A 19,116-nucleotide genomic window follows, 5' to 3' on the forward strand; every position below is an offset into this window, starting at 1 on the left:
CATAGGTGTGGAACTCCAGTCCTGGAGGGCCGGCATCCTGCATGTTTTCCGGTTTTCTTTCCCCAACACACCTGATTCAAATAATTAGCTCATTAGCAAGCACCGCAGGAGCTTCAAAATGATCCCAATCATTTGAATCAGGTGTTTTTGAGGGAACAGGTTTGAAAACATGTAGGATACCGGCCCTCGAGGACTGGAGTTCCACACCTGTGTTGTACACGATCACATAGAAAACACCAGAATTTGATCCTAGAATGAAGCGTGTCCTATACACAGGTGGGCCCTATATTTAGGGGATTACGGCAACGCTGTTTTTATAGCTTGGTATTTTTGGGGGGTGGGTCATGAGCCTCAATTGACTTGTCGCAAGTCACAAGTTGCGTTTTGTAAACAAACGGCGACGTCGGCAATAGTGTTTGTCTACCCTGTCGTCCCGCCATTTTTTTCATATTCCCGTCACGTACACTCGCCACTAATAACCTATTTCATAGAGACGTTATCGGGAATATCGAGCAAATCGTAGCCAGCCTATTAGAGGGTTTGCCGGGGGAAAACGTAGTTAGCGCCAACCTTGTAAACACTTTAATCAAACTACTACTTTAATCCGGTTATTGGCTGTAATCAGGTTACGTTGCTCATGTTTGCATACCGAGTGATCTCAATCTAAGCGGCTAATCACCATCCAGGCACGAACCTGTGAAAATGTCACCCGGGTTTCCCTCGCGCCGCGGCCAGACATGAGGTGGCCAGACTAAACAAAATACGAATTTGTACGCGGCGATGAAATGGACCGCAGAGGATATGATGTTTGTTTTGGCTTTTTTTTTTTTCCTGAGCTTTTATTTGAGCGTGGTAATGACCGCTTCACCCCACCCTCATGCGCGCACCGCCCCCCCTTCTCCTTCCCTGTCATCTCTTCGCCCCCCCCCACCCACCCAGCGCCTCCCAACCCTTCCCCAAAGCGCTAACGCCAAGTCGGCCCGCCATCCCGCCATCCCGCCTCCACACACACACGCACACACACACACAACGGCGAGGTAACGGCAGACAGGCGCGTGACTCATTAGGCATTCGTCCCCTAGGGAGTTTGCTGGGGGGGCGCGTGCGAGGGGGAGCTAGCGCCGCAGCTGCAGGAATGTCACGGGCGGCTACCACAATGTGCGTGTGTGTGTGTGTGTGTGTGTGTGTGTGTGTGGGAGGGTGTGAGCTTGCTAATGCTGCTTGGAGCCAGCGGCAGGCCACCTTTCAGGAAATAACGCAAGGGAAGTGAGGGAAAGAAAAACGAAAAAAAACTGTAATTATTCGTTTTTTTTTCCACTGAAGAGAGCAGAAATAAATTTGGAAAGATTGATTTCTTTATAATCACTGTTTGAATTTCACCGCCTTTGCTTGCCAAAGTTGCGTAAGTCGATTACGGGCAAGATGGTTTTGTTGCTAAGAATTCATGGTGGGGATACAAAAAAATACAAAGATGGGGTGTTCTTTTATCTTGCTTAATCACCATTGAATTGATTTCTTTATGGTATGGTACTCCGGACGTTGAAACGGGCGGAACTCGAGACTTTTAGCATTTAACCTTGCTTATGTACTATTTGAGCCTAAACAGGAAACTGAAAGCTCATTTTTATAGGTCACTAGTTTACGATTGGACAATCGAACCTATTAAAAAAAAATGCTATGCGGTTAAAATTGGTGGATCTTGGATTGTTTAGTACTAGCATTGATGCTATACGGAGTATTTGACCCTAAATAGAAAACCGAAAGATTATTTTCACAGGTCACTGGCTTACAATTGGACGCTGGGACCTATTTGTATTGTTTTGTTTTGTTTGTTTTTTTGCCATGCGGTTAAAATTGGTAGACCAGCCAGGACACATCTTGGATTGTTTTAGCATTAGCATTGATGCTACCATTAGTACCATAGCAACAAATTACCCAGGCGAAAATAGAAAACCGTATCGTATTTAAATCGTACACAATATTGCATTTATTGTACATTTAAGTGCTTAATTCCAACTTGAATTGGTTAGCCGTAGGTCCCAGGATTTCTAGTGACGTTAAAGGGAGAAGAAGATGATTGGTATGGAAATAGAGCTGGAGATAATTAAGAAATACAAAGACGGCTAGGCTAGGCTACGCTACACTTGCTAGAGATTATGGCCGTAAGTAGCTCAAGTCAACAACACTCAAATGGAAATAAAATGTCATTTTTCCTTTACATATTTTTTTATTTATGGTGTTATTTAATTGTATACATGTATATTATATATAAGTAGCACTTGCTTGACTATTTTGTTACCAATTTTTAACACGTATATAAAATTTTGATGTTTTATACGCATTAGTTAATTAGCATCGGTTTCTATTGCCCGCCATACGACGTTTTCGTCATGATGCTAACCCCCGAACAGGTTAATTTCATATACCTAAAACTGTTACCCTTTTAACAAAAAAGCAACATTAATAAACTTTCAATAACTGTAAACTGCTTTTTACAGCCTTTATACAAGTTACAGGTTAGTCCAAAACTGAAAAAAGTGCATCAAAGTGCCTGAAAAAGAACTTTATTCGCATCGCCTCGCAGGGCCCGCCCCATTATTTTAGAACGACTACTTCAAAGTAATAAATTACTTTTAGACTTAAATACCTATGAACTTAAGTAATCTGTTACTTTTGTTACTTATGTACTGAGGTACTAAAATGCTTCTGTGCTTATTTCATTCAACATTAGCCATTTTTAGACCTTCTTTGAACCGAATTTCCCAAATTTTTCCTTTTGTTATTGTTAAAAAGAATAAAATTTGAGGTATACTTACGGAAATGTTAGAGATAATTGAGAAGCACCGTACTGGTCGTGTTTGATAAGAACAAATGGTACTTGTTATTGTTCTTGGTGTTCACAAGCGGACTTGAACACGTGCGTGGAATCGAGCAAATTGAATCGTTTTCAGCTTGTGTATCTGACGGCTAGTTAACAGCATAAGCATGCGTGCGAGTTTTTTAATGTCTGAACGCGAAGGCCAGATATTTTCGTTGGCTGCTCGACTGCTCGAGAGAACGCGTGGGAGGCGATATTCATAGTGGTGCTTTTAGTGGGACTTTTATGAGAGACTTTTTTCCGCGTCTGAAAGGAGGCTGACCACACACAGTAAGGTTGCCTCAGCGCACACACAAATTGTGTGTTTGTGTGTGCATCCTTCCTTTTAGGGCTCCTACGTGGGCTGCCAGGGGTGTGTTTTGCTCGCTATTTTTTTTTTTTTTTTCGCTTTGGCGAGCCCTCCCCCGGCTTTGCGGAAGTGTTGCCGGAAGCAGTGGGAGCTCAACCCAAGTTCTGCGTCACTGGCACCGAAGAAAGGACTGGGGCTTTCCGGGAGAGGCAAGGGCGTGTGTGTGTGTGTGGGTGTGTGTGTGTGTGTGTGTGTGCGCGCGTTTGGTTTTTGCCACAAGGTGCGGACCAAATCCCAAGTCTTTGTGGGGACGTCTTGAACTTGTGAGGATCATTTTGATGGAGTTGAAACCATATTATGAGAGTCATGACTTGCTTTTAGGACACGGGTGTCCAACTGAAGGTCCGGGGGCCAAATCTGGCCCGACAAATCATTTTTTGTGGCCCGCGAAATGCAAGTTATCACTTCAAGGTTATGAATAAAATACCTCATCTGCAAGTTGTCCTAGTTGTTAAACGTTTTTGTAGGAAGCAACAAACATTTCGTATTTTTTTTACCAATCACTCTTTTGAACAGTTTTTACTGGTCCGATTTTAAAACTAGGGAAATGTGTGACGATCACACTTGAAATTAATTTGACGGCCCTCTGACAGAAACTAAATTATAATTTGGCGCACGATTAAAATGCGTTTGACACCCCAGTTTTAGCTCATAGGTTTGAATTGTTTTTTGGTTGAGGTTAGGGTCTATTTGGATGCGAGGTGATGCCGGGAGGGGGCGCCGATGACCCCATTTAAAGGATTTGTTTCAGACACTTAGATGCACTTTATAATTTTTTCAGTTTCAGACTAAGCTGTAACCCATATAAACGCTGTAAAAAATAACAGCTGCTGAAAGTTGATTTCTGTTGCTTTTTTTTCTTTTGTTCAAATTAAAAAGGATCCAGGTTTAGGTATACAAATTTTACCAGACAATAATCTTATTGTCGAAAAGTTTTTCTTCTTCCTGGGATAAGGGTTACGGGCTGTCCCCACTACATTATAAACCCCCCCCCTATGTGTGTGTGGGGAGGTGGGGTACGGGGGACTACGTCGCAGCCAATGTGGGTGGTTGTCTACACACATTGGCGCTCTTAGTCACAAGTGAGCTCAGACAAGCTATTCTTGTACTATATGCTATATTGCTGGCATGCTCCGAGTAAAATCCCCCAGTTTGGAGGGGAAACGCAACGTGTGAAGACCAGGAACAGGTGTGCGTTTGCGTGTGCGTGTACAAGCGAGCGGGGCGCATGTGTGTCTCTCTTTTAACAACAGCAATAAAGGGACTTTGACGCTGAGAATTTGCATTGAACAGATGCGAGTGTTTTGGTGCGCCGTGCCCGACGCCATCTTGATTGGACGGTGTTTACAAAGCCTCCCGCTTGGGTTGGGGGGATATGGCCCAAAAATGGAATCTTCAATCATTTTTACGATTTTAGTCGCTATTAACCCGTTCAATCCCAAAGACGTGTTTTGACGTCTTTTCAAGAGTGGAGACATTTAATCCCATGTCGTTACGTGCTTCCTTTTTTTCCCCCAGGTATTTTCTTCAAGGAGGGGCTAAAAATGGCTAGTCGTAAATCATTTCTTATTTTGGGTAATTAAGTACTAAAGTAATCGATTTAGGCATTCAAACAGTAAAGTAACAATTACTTTAGGGACTAAAGTATCGAGGTAATCGATTACTTTCGATAAACCTAATCTGGTGTTTTTCCATTGATTCCAAGTATTTTGCTAAAGCAAGGTCTAAAAATGGCCGCTGGTAGGTAATTGATTCCTTTGAGTGTTTAAGTACTAAATTAACTAATTTAACAATTGAAGTAGGGAACTAACAATTACTTTAAATACTAAAATACTGAAGTACATTTTTATGTGACTGCAGCGGGACGTGCGAGATTTTGTGTACAAAAATAACCATTGTCCAAATTTTGGACCATATAAAATCATTATAATTACAATTTTTGAGAAGCATTTGAGTCGGCTTCATGACGATGATTTTCTTGCGATTTTTGGAACATTCCGTTGAGTGTCAAACTTTTGTCAGCAAACGGAAAATTCTTTGTTGACTTGTGTTTCGCCTCAAGACTGTAGGTGGCGGTAGAGACCAGTTAACGGCTTAGAGTGTCATCGTGGCGTCACAGACTACAAAGACAGATGCCGCTGAACAATTTGAGTGGTCGAAGGCAGAAAAAAAAAAATCATAAATAACTAATTATTTACGCCTTTAAAGGCGTTTAAAAAATAAGGGAAAAATGCAAAGCGTATACTTTGCCAAACATGTGCACAATACGCCACTTTTTGTGAGCCTCAATTTCCAATTTAGCCCTCGGTTTTCAAAATGACGAACGAATCGAATGAATTGTCTTTATCGCCCAGTCCCCCCCCCCACAAAGCGGCGCCGTCCTCCAGCATCGGCGGCCGCTTCGTGCAAGGCGGCGACAGGAAAGGAGAAATGAGAGCAAAGTGCTTTTCTGTTGCGGCCAATGAAGGAATAGTAAAGGCTGAAATATGGCAGAAGTTTGTGGCCTGCTCATCCTGAGGGATGTTTTCACCCCCCCCCCCCCCCCCCCCCCCCTTCCCGACTCTGTTTAATGTCTGCCATTTGAGAGACTCCGGAGGGGCTGCACCTGTTTGCCTCTTGGCTAGGAGCCCCCGACTACCTCCTCCTCCCGCCGCCTGCCTGGCTGCCACTCACGCTGCAGCGCCTCCTGGGAGGGAGGAAGCCAAGCGAGGAGGGGAGGGGGGGGGGTGAGGGAGGGAGGGAGACGAGCGGGATTGCGTGCGGTGGAAGGGATATGGCCGCGGGGCTGGAAGGCGTCCGGGAGAGGGAACGGAGATGTCGGCGCGCAGAAAAAGCGAGAGGCGAGGGAGGAATTTAACTTCCACGTCCACTGCCTCACACACCCGCCTTCTTTTGTGGAGCTTTCGCTCACAAGTTTTACTCTGTTCTTTTTTTCTCCTTCCCTCTTGTTTTCTTTGACCTGTAGCTTCACGTGCGCAAATACAAATCTGTAGCTCCATTAAATGTTAAACTAAATCTTCTTTTACTCCCATTCAAATTATCTTTTCCATTTTTTTTCCATCCCTTCCAGGGTCAATACATGCCAAATCAACCCCTGTGGGTTTTTTGGTCCAATCCTTTGATCTTTACATCAAAGGCATTTCACATCAAAGGGAAAAGCATTGAATGGAGATATCGGGGAGCTGAAATTTCACCCACATGGTAACAACAAATTACAGCGTGGCACGACCGCTTCGGCAAGGGGTGTCCAAACGTTTTCATTTAAAGGGACAGTGTGTAAGATTCTGACCGTTTTTCATGAAAAAGGAGTAAATTAAATGATTGTAAATTTCAACAATTTGAAAATGAATGTGTACTTAATGACCACCAGTATGTTTTAATTATAATCATAGGTCTAGTTCTCATAAAATTATATTATATGGGGGGTGGAATTTCTCCGGAGGCGCCCATGTTTGTTATCGCTACGGACAATGTTAAATGCAGCACCTGCAGCACCTCCTGCTGGCCGTGATGAAAAACTGTCTACATCTTACACACTATCCCTTTAAAAGGCAAATGCAAGAATATAAGGGCGACTAAAATTCTTCGTCTTAATTCAGTAAACACACTAAAAAAATCATGCAAGCAATTATATGAGAGATGCCCCCATTGAATATTTTTCATATCCTCCTTCGGCTGTCCGTAGCTATAACAGACATGGCGACCTCTGGAGGGGTGCCACCCCAATGTAATATCATTTCGTGATAAATAGGCCCACAATTATATTTAAAACACACTGTTTAAATTTATAATCATTTGACCTATTCATTTTTCATGAAAAAAAAAGTCTAAATCTTACATCTTATTTTGTGGTCAAATTCTGGTATGTTTTATGTTATCGTGTTTAAGACGAAACAACACTGGCATCAATGTAAAAACTATAGCAAAACAGAACAAATCTCATCTTTCTAAACTTCATATTTTCTTGTGTTCATAACTGTAAGTTATATATTTGTTTCTATATTTGTAGTTATATATTTGTTCCTTCTAGTGTTTCAGATCTACCACATTGTGAGCGGTCAGCGAACGCCTCACCAGTGTAACTGAATACGCTGGTTTTTCCTTTTCCTCGCGATGCGGCTCAAGTTCATTTTACCACAACACCCAAAGTAGCGCGGCATCCGTGTTTTACCGAATTTACGATCGTGTGTGTATATGGGTTAGGGGGTACCCTAACCCTAACCCTAACCCAGGTATAGCGCTTTTATAGGCGACAGCAGTTTTGTCGAATTCTGTCCGATCAGAAAGAACTTCCGTCTCTGAACCCCTCCCGCGTCGACGTCTTTGGTGGGAATTAGAGTGATTATGTAAATCTCGGGTTTATGATTGCTACGCGCGAACGCGGATCTGGGGAATTTGGCAAATCTCCACCTCGGTCCAAATTGTACGCGTCAAATTCTAACTGGCCTCCCGTATGCCTCGTTGTACAGAATCGCGGGCGCTTGGCTGAGAAGCGCACCATCCCGCTGCCCCCCAACCGAGTGCCCAAGAAGGAGCTGGCCTCCATCTTCAGCAGCGACGACAGTGAAGGCAGCGAGCGGGCCAGCGGGGATCACGGCCACATCAAGCAGGAGGACGAGCTTCATTACAGCATAGTGCGCAAGAGGTACATGTTCCATACCTACGCCGCTGATTAGGAATAGGACGAATCAAAGGTTTGACAACCTTCAAATTCAAATGGTTTTAAACACATTTAGAAGTCAAGTAATGTAAGATTTATCTCTTGTAAATGCACAGCTGTGAATTGAAAGTCATTATAAAGCTTAATCAAAAAATATAATGTGCAAAATGGAAAGGGGGAAGATTTATGACACTGGAAAACTTTTGATGGCTGTGTGAAGTGTAATTGCACAGCAATTGCACCAGGTGGTGCAGTGGAGCGCTCATTGTCAAAGTCCGTGCAGAGTTATAAACTTTTAAAATTGCTTGCGTTTTTTTTTCTAAATCACATTAATAATTAATGTGAGTTAAAAAAAACCAATCAGCGCAATGTTTTATACCTTTTTCTTTAGGTTTAAATGTTGAAGATTTCGGTGCTCCTGTGTTGACATCGTGGATCAATTCGCATTGATTATTATTTATTTATTTACCAAATAAAACAAGAAAAAAGTAATTCCATCAATGTTTATGTTTAGGACTGACATATTTTTCTAAAATTCAGGAATTTTTAAATAAAAAATAATCAGCAGATAGTCCTTCTAAACTTTTGATTGGCACTATGTACGTTTTTTTTATACCTTTTTTACTGATCATGATGTTATCGCATTGATTCAATTATTATTACTTTTTTTTTTGTTGCTTGGTCTGTGCTTAAGCTATAATACATTTCCTGTTATTGCACATTCGCAATCCCCAAATAGTAAACTGACCACTAGAGCGTCCGCTTGTCCTGATGGACATTCTTTCTTGCAACCCATTTGACAAGATTGAGGTGGAGAAGTGATTAATTAATACAAACAGAATAAATTAGACTAGGATTAATGGAAGGAAGAAGTGGTGCTGCCTCAAAGCAACCCTGCACAAATTAAAAACTGAGCTGTCTGGCATCAGCAAACACAACTGGCCCACTGTCGCTCACGCAAGAAAATGGACGGACGGGCGGGTCGACAGACAGACAGACAGACAGATAGATAGATAGATAGATAGCTAGCAATCAAGCTAGCTAGAGATAGCAATCAAGCTAGCGATAGATAGATAGATAGATAGATAGATAGATAGATAGATAGATAGATAGATAGATAGATAGATAGATAGATAGATAGATAGATAGATAGATAGATAGATAGATAGATAGATAGATAGATAGATAGATAGATAGATAGATAGATAGATAGCAACCAAGCTAGCTCCTGTATATATAGCAATCTAGCTATCTATAGACAGACAGACAGATAGATAGCAATCAAGCTAGCTAGAGATAGCAATCAAGCTAGCCATAGATAGATAGATAGATAGATAGATAGATAGATAGATAGATAGATAGATAGATAGATAGATAGATAGATAGATAGATAGATAGATAGATAGATAGATAGATAGATAGCAACCAAGCTAGCTCCTGTATATATAGCAATCTAGCTATCTATAGACAGACAGACAGATAGATAGCAATCAAGCTAGCTAGAGATAGCAATCAAGCTAGCCATAGATAGATAGATAGATAGATAGATAGATAGATAGATAGATAGATATATATCAAGCTAGCTACTGTATCTACTGTATAGCAATCTAGCTAGCGATAGATAGATAGATATATAGATAGATAGATAGATAGATAGATAGATAGATAGATAGATAGATAGATAGATAGATAGATAGATAGATAGATAGATAGATAACTGAAAGGCAGAAGTAAATAATGAAGAATTTACGTGCCGATGAAGTTATTTTAGTTTTTCCTCCCCCAAAAATGAAAACGGGCAGTTTATGCAATGTATAAGGCGCGCCGGATTATAAAGTGCACTGTCAGCTTTCGAGAAAGTTGAAGACTTTTCGGTGCGGAAAATACATTTTTCAGTCACGGCAACTCGTGGGTCATCAATCTGCTAATCGCCCTGACACTTTTACACACGCAAACCCGGACACGCACTCAGACGTCACGCGCAGGGTCAGGGTGAGGCGGTCCCATCGAGACGAGCCAAACGGGCTGCCGCGCTCCGACGGATGAAAACGAGACGCGATTTTGCGACGGGTCCATGTGACTCCTCGGAAAGGGCGCCGCGTGCGTTAGCGATCACTTGACGCTTGAACAGATTCGCGCCTTTATAAAATCTGACAGAGTGTGGACGAATATAATGTAGCGTCCGCTCATTGATTAAGCTCAGAAAGTCCCCCGTCGCATTATTAGCGTCTTGCGCAAGCTCGTTAGCGGAGGGGATGTATTTCACGTCTTGAGACCTGCGTGTGACACAGCGGACAGCGCACCGACCGTGACGCTTGAAATGGATCCTCTAACCTCGTTTAAAAGGGGCTTCCCCTCCCCCCGACACTTGCGCCGCCGGCGTGTTAAGATGATAATGAATTTAAAGAACACTTATGACTAATATGTCAGGCTTTTACCCTTTAGAAAGGCGACGGACTCGCTGGAGCCGCAGCTCCGGTCTGTCCCGGGCATTCGTCTCGGCCCCGCTTTATTTGCCCGCGCAGGTCTGGACCAAAGGGATAATGGGATGTCCAATCACAGAAATGTGATTTCCATTGACCGCAGCTTCCTAAGTGAGTCGCAGAAGGGTCTTAACAAATTGGATTTGGCCAATGGATGTGAAAAATACGGGGCGCCTGGATGTGTGTGTGCGTGAGAGGAAAAAAGCGTGGCGGCTAAAACGTGTCGAGCGGTCTGGCGTGTGACAACCTTCATCTGCACCGAGGCCGAAAGCGTCACCCCAAAATGTTTCATCGTTGCGCACTTGTCGAGCTTGAAGGCTGAATAAGACGCACGATTTTTGACGGACGACGGGGGGAAAAAATGATGGCGTAATGGTCGCGAACTTCTCGGAAATTACATAACTAAAGAATATAATTACTAATAAAGATTTGGGCACCTAAAAAATGTTATCAACTCACAGTTTCCTCCTTTGGGATCTTATTAATCTTTTTTTTTTAAAAAACAAATGGTAAACTTAGTTTGAAATAAATAACACGTTCATTCAAATCGTTGCAACGAAACTGATTATGTATAGATTCAGGAGATTTATGACGTATCCTTGGAGCATCACCTACCCCCATTTGTAGACTCACAACTTTAGGGCATAAAGAACATTTAATCTAACATTTTCAGTTCATTTAAAGATTGATTAAAAATTGCTGACAAAAAAGTTGGGGTAATTACCCAACAAGAATCTCTGGAGCTCGCTGATGTCTTCTGTTTGAAACTCCTTGGGGTTTAGGTGGCTCACATCATTTGCCGCTTAATCACCTCCATTTAGAAGAAATATCTTTAATATTATTGAATAAGTAGCTAGAAAAACTGTGAGAAAGAGCACCGTAACACCAGCAGAACTTGACCAGACGGACTGATAATCACGCTAAATGTGGCCGAGCAAGATATTAAAGAGACTATAGGGACCTATTTCAAATGAGCAAAATGACTGCACGGAGCAAAGAACGAGGAACAAGTTCCAGTCCATTTACTTTACATTATGTATATTTTCCAATCTATCCATTGGCAGACTAATGAATATTTGTGTAAATTAAAACTGTTGACTTTTACTTTGTTTAAAACAAACCAACAAAATATATCCCGTTGCCGGTGTTTGTTTATGTGCTTATTTAAGGATCCGCATCGGTCTATACCACTGTAGAAAAAAAAAAAAAAAAAATATATATATATATATATATATATATATATATATATATATATATATATATATATATATATATATATATATATATATAAAAGCCTTGAATTTGCCTTTTTCCCATGGGATTGTTCCATAATTGCGCATGGTTACATTGTTTTCAAAGTAAGTAATAACCACGGAAATGTTTATTTCTAGTGCATTGAACTTTTTGTTTTGTGGCTGTATTGAACAACTGTGCCATTACCTTGTTCCAGGAAGGGGTCATGGACAGTGTGAATTTACTGGAAATGTCTCTCTTCCAAGTGTTAATTAGTGAGCTTGGGGGGATGGCTTTTCTGGAAGAGCTTTGTGTTTGAAGCCGCTTTGGTAATGTTGACGCTTGTTTTCCGAGGCAAATTTGCAAAAGTTAGTCTTTGAATGAGTGGGTGTCGACTAAGAGTAACTCACTAACTCCGTCGCCAGTCTCTCAAAAATCTCAAATTTGAAGGCATCTTGTGACATGATGCTCTCGGTCTCTGTTTAGGCATATAATTATTCGGAGTTTTAGAGCAAGAAAATAGAAATACAGTGAAATGTGTGAAAAAGTGTCAGCAAGAAGGGGTGCGCATGGCCAAAATCGGTGCCACCGCGCCAATTTTAGGTGACCCGCTGCGCCCGAGGAGCGGCAACAACGTGAAGTGAAGATGAGCAACTGTTGCTCATTATTTATTTCTATTTTTTATTTATTCCCACCTCTGCTCACTTGAGGGCTTCATAGCTGCAAGCACCACAACATTTACTGCCCCCCCCCCCCCCCCCCCCCCAAAAAAAAAAAAAAAAACATTGCATTGGCAGAATATTAATATCTAGTCATGTGTACTGGGTCAGCACTTGTTTGTGTTATAGCAAACGTTTTCTGTCAAAATTTTGACCAACCCAAGGTCATATCTTAATAACAGCAGTGTCAAATACTGTTATAAACACATGCAGTAATTTGACCATTTTTGGGTCATTCTTGCACATCATTCTCACAGTATTTTAGCCAAGGGATGACACGGTAGTGTGATAAGTGGTGATGCTATGTTAAAATTTGAGATGTTGTCGCCATCTGGATGAAATTTCAGCTCCCTAGTGTCTTCTTTCCATGCTGTCACTTGGATGTGAAACACCTTGGATGTAAATATCAAAGGATTGGACAAAACGCTGCAGCACGATGTTTTAGAGATTGTTTACAGCTGCTTGCCCCTGTGTTATTGTTACAGGACAAATTCTATTTATTCAGGCACTTTGATGCACTTTTTTCAGTTTTAGACTAACATGTAACCTCTATGAAACCTGTAAAAAGTGAATGTTGATTCATATAGGTTTTCCCTTAGTTAATGTTAAAAAGCATACATTTTTAGGCATACTTATTCAATTTTACAGATAATTATCTTTTTTCGAATCATGGCGGTGAGTGGGGGGAGCGCAAAATGTTTTGTCTTTCCTCGGGTGGAGCCTTTGCAAAGAATAATTGAGAAGCGCTACAAAGTTGACGGAATTAAAGAATGAAGTTGTGTGTTGCGGCTGCTTTAGAGGGTACAGCTCGTGATTTCCACACGGCGTCCCACTTTTGACCTCTTTCCCTCTTGTCTCAGTTGCTCTTTCGTCTCCACCTTCACATCCCTGCGGTCCGCCTGTCAGCACTTTGCCAGTGGCAGTGCGAGACGTGGCGTGAGGGTGCCTCCATCGCCAGCTCTTGCCAGCTCATACTGTGACCTCCAACATGGCCACCTCAGACTAAGCATGCCAAGGCCTCAGCAGGGTAGCTCAATGTTCATACCGAGTCCTTTCCTGTTTGTCTGGACTTTTCTCAGTTGTAGTTTCCTGATGTCGGGGAGAAGGTGCACACAAAGCATCCTGGAATGGATTGTTCCACCCTCCACACACCAAACCGATGCGCCGGCCTGTTATTTTGGAAAATCGGCTCGGAAAATTCACCGTGAAAAACACATTGCAGCGACGCCAATGACAATGTAGTACTACTCCCTGCCAGAGGTGGCGATAGTCACAGTTCCTTCCGCGTGGTGTACATTCCCTGCAATGCGTTTTGGAATGCCTGACGTCACACCCGCAAATAAACGGACTGCTTTCAATTTCATTCGCAATGTATCTTCTCGTGCTCTTCTGTCCAGGAAGTCAAACACCAAAGTTGGTTTGAGCAAAAAAAACCAAAAAAAAAAACGAGAGAAATCATGCTGTTCTTGATAAAGTGCGTATTGTAAGGGCTTGGACGTTTCCCACGCTTGGTTTTTCCACGTTTGTCACTTCCGGTTCCCGTCTCGTCCTTTGCGCTATTTCGCTAGCTAAGCATTGTTCCCACGGACTCAACCCAATTCAACACGCTCAATCGTCCCGAAACAATTTTAACGACGCGCCGCGACAACCGCCAATGTTCAGACGGGGTTTCGCCACAACAACCCGATGGCGACATCGCCCTAGTTTCCACTATTTTGTCAATTTGGACAAACTCGGATTCCAAAATGCCATCCCGCTAAATTTTCCCAAACTAAAGAAAAACTTGTTGAGTTGCTATCATTAGCAAACATGATTATAGTGTCCCCTTATAATGCTATTATTAAAACTTCTATACTAATCACCTCACTGTCTAGGTCAGTGAGTCTCTCCTGTGGTTCAGCATGAAAGGGTGGAGTTGACCATTTCAAGGATGAGCTTAGGATGAAATGGCGGATCATGTCCTTATTAGCGGCCAGGCCCAACATTAATATAATACCCCGCTCCCCACACCTTATCCTCAGCGGGCTCCCGTCCTTAGAGCTCCTGTGGGAGCGCTGACTCAGGTGACCGGGTCTTAAACTCCATCCCCTTCTCCATCTCCCGGGGGGAGGGAGTGCGACCTTGCCGCCGTCCGTAGAATGAAAAGGGGGCGGGCCCAGGGCGGCCAGACGTGGGTGAAGATCGGCTTCGGCCCCTCATTAGTCCAGGCGGGACAGCTCAGGAAAAGTGCGCTAATTACTCCACTAACAATGCCCTTGCCGTTCATGGCTTAGAGCGGCCGACCCGCCACAGGATAATAAACCTCTAACCTCCTTGAGAAGTTCACCGTAGTATTATCATGATTACTTGGAGTGATGGAGCGAAGGAGGCTTGAATGAGTTTGGCGGCAGAGTTCCGCGTTGGTGGCGTTCGTGGGTAGTGCTGTCAATAGATTAAAAAAATTGAGACATAAATAAATGACGACCGGGAATTAACTGAGCTAAATCGCATTTTCATCTCTTGTAAAAATGCCGAAAAAAAAACACCGGATCAGAATTTTTTCTTCAATTGTGGCACGAAAACAAGAGCAAATAAAAAAGGTGTTTCGGTCACGTATTTTCTTTAACAGATGCAGTTGTAATCATTTATTTTCCGCTGTACTTGCTAATTGTACCAGATGCAGACTGCATTTTTTTTGTCTCGACCATCAGGATGATTGGTGCTGTTTTATTTTGCCCTTGGCCAAACCATTAGAAAATAACATAAAAATAAAACACAGTTCGTCGCAGAATTGCACCGAGCGTTCCTAAGTTTGTCTCGTTACGTCACTCGCTATTGTTAGCTATGGCCGCAATCGCAGCTGGGTGCTTCGCATTGATGTAAAAGGCTAAACATGAGTTGCTTCTGCGCTAAGAAAAACCCTTCTAAATCTACCTGTTTTCTAGGGTGTCGTTGGGGTGTTTTTTTAGAGTTAAATTCATCATTCTTTGGACTGACAACTCACATGATCTTCCATTTTCCTGTCTTCCTTCTGTTTCTGAATTTGCTCACAATAGGAGCCTATTAGGTTACGCCCAACACAACAACAACCAATCAGTGTCCAGGGTGTAACTGATCTTTGTTTTCCAACCCCTGACAACTTCAGCACCAGCTCAATGCATTAAAAAAAAAAAAAGATCTATTCAGCATACAGAACGCGTAACGTTAAAAATTAGACTAATGCGATTCAAAAAAGAATAATGGTTTAAGTACAACCGTGACTCGTTTGTGAGTGATACTGATATATTACCCGGAACACAATTTGAAAGTCTAACTACTCTTTGACTCCTTTTCATTTTGATGAAAACAAAAAAAAACACTGCGCTCCCAAACGCGGACGGCTTTTAATTTCAAAGTTACCGTCCCAAAAAGACATATGTGATTATTGTAAAACGTTTGCAGTTCCTAGGCCAATCAAGGCTCTCCTTGCTTAGGTGACTTTCTGACTGTTTTCTGAGTCATTGCTTCTGTGCGACAGAAAAATGAGCGGCGGGGCCAGCATTAGGCCCGTGACGCTCGCCTTCATCTTTTCTGTTAGCGTGTGGAAAACAGCCCGGCGGCCCGCAGCCTGACATTACGGCGGCAGCCTGTAATCATGAGGCTGTAAAAAACCCAAATCCAGCAGCCGCAAACAGTGTGGCATCGTCATAGCGGTGGCAACTAAGACCCGTTCACCACTTCTGTGCCATAAAACGCTGCTTGGCCGAGTCATAGCGGACCCCCTTCGGAGACGGTTCTGCTTTTAATCAACTTGAGAGCTGACGTGACAAACTCGGCAATAACAAAACAAAGAGGGGGAAAAAAACGCCAACATTTGAAGGTTTAGTTGGGTGACAAAACGTGAAAATAACATCCATAGACTTGGCATTTTGGAATGTCAGCGAAGAGGGGGGGGAAAAAAAACCCCATCGAGCCTCCGTTTCCACAAGCTGTTTGCCATTAAGAGTGACGACACTTCCACTACATGGCTGCTCCACTCCCCCTGAATGCTAAGCGGCTATTTCCCATCATTATGGCATTTAATGCGATCAGGATGGTAATCAGATTGCAAATGAAATACCCCCCTGACACACTTGTGTGGGTCTGCTGGCGAGGAAAGAGGTAATTGATGGGGAATTGGGCGGCACCGGCCAACTTGGGGAGGTAAACTCATTTTTTCTTCCGTTTGTTGCTTTAGAGGAAGGCGACCGAGAAAAGACTTTTTGCGCACCAGGGCTCCCCCTACAGTCAATAAAAGTATGTAAGCGAATACACAAATTAAATACTAACAACAATCTGGAGCGTAGGATCAAATTAACATGGTCATTTTATTGTAGCGTGCTGCATAAACTGCTAGCACATGACACACATTGGCCTGTTTAAACTTTAGCAATTGTGGTAGCCCCGAAATCAGAATTTGAATTAAAAAAAAAATAAAAAATTCTATCATGGTTCAAGTTACCAGGCTTTAAAGAAACTTTTGATTTGACTTTTCTCAAAATGTTGCGTTTAAAGCCCGCCTGCCGCACACCGAGCGGCCCGGCAGAGTACGACTATTCTGGACAACCGCGCAAAAAAAAAAAAATTACAGTCGGCGGCTCACGCCCACATACCGGGCGAGCGGGCTCTAAAACATAAACCAAATCGCCGCGGTGGAAAATGTGATGGACCTCTAACTGTGTGGAGGAAAGTACTGTGACAAAATGTCAAAGTTATTCTTGAGTAAGAAATGGACAATACACATTTTAAAGGCGCATTTCAACTCTTTACATAACATACCGAAATTCTCCAAATAAGAAACGTTTTTTCCCCAAAAATGAAGGCCAAAAGTATGGGTGTGTCCTCCAAATGGTAACTTAATAAACTTAACTCAACCAAAGAAGTGAGCCGACTGAACCAACGTCCGAGTCAATCCTTGTTCTACGTCAGAATATTACTCAAATGGAGACGATCGTGTAAAGGTTATAAACGCTAAAAAAAGGTTATAAACGACACATTAAACCAAAGAGAGTTAAACATTGTATTTTCAACACCAAAGTGTTAAAAAAACAGAAGTTCATCCACTGAAAGGCCTCCATGTAATGTAGAGCTAACAGACTGTGGGATGCCAAAAAACATCGAGGCTAATTTTAACACGTACGCAATAGCAACACATAAAAATTAAGACATAGCAAGTCTTCCGATATTCACAGCGTTCTGTGGTAACAACGTCTATTACTGGAATTGTGCTGGTGACATTCTCTGTCCCATCTTCTTGTTAATAATTAGGCCAACATAGAAATGCATGCATTAGCGTGCACGTCTTCCATTAGGGCTCGGAGTTGCCTGGCATGTATTACGATGTGGTGCGCAATTTTAAATCAACCTTTATATTGTTAAAAAAAAAAAAAGCGAACAATAAAGCAAGGGATCGCTGTATTCTAATTCACAAAATGAAATTCTGTTCAGCATTAAATAACACTGTTTGTTGATATTTAGCTAATTGTCAAATTGCTGTTTTTTTCATTAACATAATTTGATTAATCACCTAGCCCTGTGATTTTTTTCCGATAACATTTATTCTATTTATCGCTCAAATTGGAGAAACACTCCAATTTTCATCGAATAGTACCTATACAAAGATATACAGTATAGTATGCACCAACTGAAGCGGCGCTCCCAGTTTCGTTATATGCTATGACAACAAAGGCATTTTATTGTATTCTGATTTTACTTGCGTACCTGGGATGTAAAGCATTGTAATTTTTGGAGCATAATGTGAAAGTACATAAATAGAAAGTAATTACAATCAAAAATGAAAAAGCGAAAAAGCGTAAGGTGCAATGTCGATTTTGGGAAAAGTTTTTAAGTGCGCCTTATAATCCGAACAGTGCGTTATTGCGGCATCTTTTCAGTGTAGTACTTCACCCCGTTAGAATCCTTACGCAATCTTCAGTATCGCAGTTAAACAGCTGGTAAAATGGCATCTGTCTCAGAAGCGGCATAATCAGGTTTTAAGCTGTTAAACTACTTAGAGATTGTGAATATGTTGGATAATAGATCTTAGCATGGAAGATGATTGGGGATGAGAGCCAAAAGCGCCGGATGCGCCAGTCTGGCAGAGCGCGCCACGCACATTAGAGCCGAGGGCCGGTCCGCAACGCAAGCACCTGCTTGGCCCCGGTACGGTCCGTAAGTAGAGTGTGAAAAAGTTGACGTCGCGCCGGTTTGGACTTGGGGTTTTTTTTGTTTGGGAGTGCTTAACGGTTTGCTTGTTTCTCTTCTCTTCCTCTGGTGTGTTTGCGTCAGTCGTGACAGCGACCTCTCTACAATCATCTCCAACCTGCACCACAGCAGACAGCACGGCGTGCCCGAGGGCCAGTCGGCCTCCGACCACAACGCCAGCACGGGACACACAGGTAGGACCTCCAGCGATGCCGCCAGTGTGCATATGCGTGTGGGTCGCTTTGCGCGGCTAATGCTGCCGCTTCACATTCCTCCGAACACATGTACGTATTCTTTTATTTGACTGATTTGCGCAATTGTTTTTTTGTTTTGTTTTTTGCCATAAGCTCATTACTCCCTCCCGACGGTCGCTCTCCTGTCTGTTACTTAACGTTCTTCCGACATTCTGGATTTCTTTTGAGGTTAAAACCCCCAGTTTTTAAACGACCTCCGACCAATTAGCTTTGTTTGCTATTAATCCACACAATCATGTGAGTAGAGGAACCATGGTGCGCTAAGCTAAGTAAGAGCTTACAGACGGAACACAGACAGCGTTTAATCGCAGCTATTTGTCAAGTAGCCCGTGTGAGGAT

General features: G+C 42.5%; 1 protein-coding gene and 1 long non-coding RNA gene across 3 annotated transcripts in view; one reads left to right on the top strand and one right to left on the bottom strand.

Annotated features, from left to right (window-relative positions):
• LOC148428300 (uncharacterized) overlaps positions 1–19,116 on the bottom strand; it is a 64,120-nt gene that overhangs the window by 17,288 nt on the left and 27,716 nt on the right. The gene's annotated exons all lie outside the window — the stretch shown is intronic.
• samd11 (sterile alpha motif domain containing 11) overlaps positions 1–19,116 on the top strand; it is a 67,378-nt gene that overhangs the window by 12,947 nt on the left and 35,315 nt on the right. For both annotated transcript variants that reach the window (XM_088404855.1, XM_088404863.1), the window contains exons 3-4: positions 7,697–7,872; positions 18,608–18,717. In XM_088404855.1, the coding sequence (XP_088260981.1) occupies positions 7,697–7,872; positions 18,608–18,717 (286 nt within the window). The remainder of the gene's footprint in view (positions 1–7,696; positions 7,873–18,607; positions 18,718–19,116) is intronic.

This window comes from Hippichthys cyanospilos, chromosome 2 (genome assembly GCF_059441005.1).
Source record: "Hippichthys cyanospilos isolate Australia breed blue-spotted pipefish chromosome 2, RoL_Hcya_1.0, whole genome shotgun sequence".
NCBI lineage: Eukaryota > Metazoa > Chordata > Actinopteri > Syngnathiformes > Syngnathidae > Hippichthys > Hippichthys cyanospilos.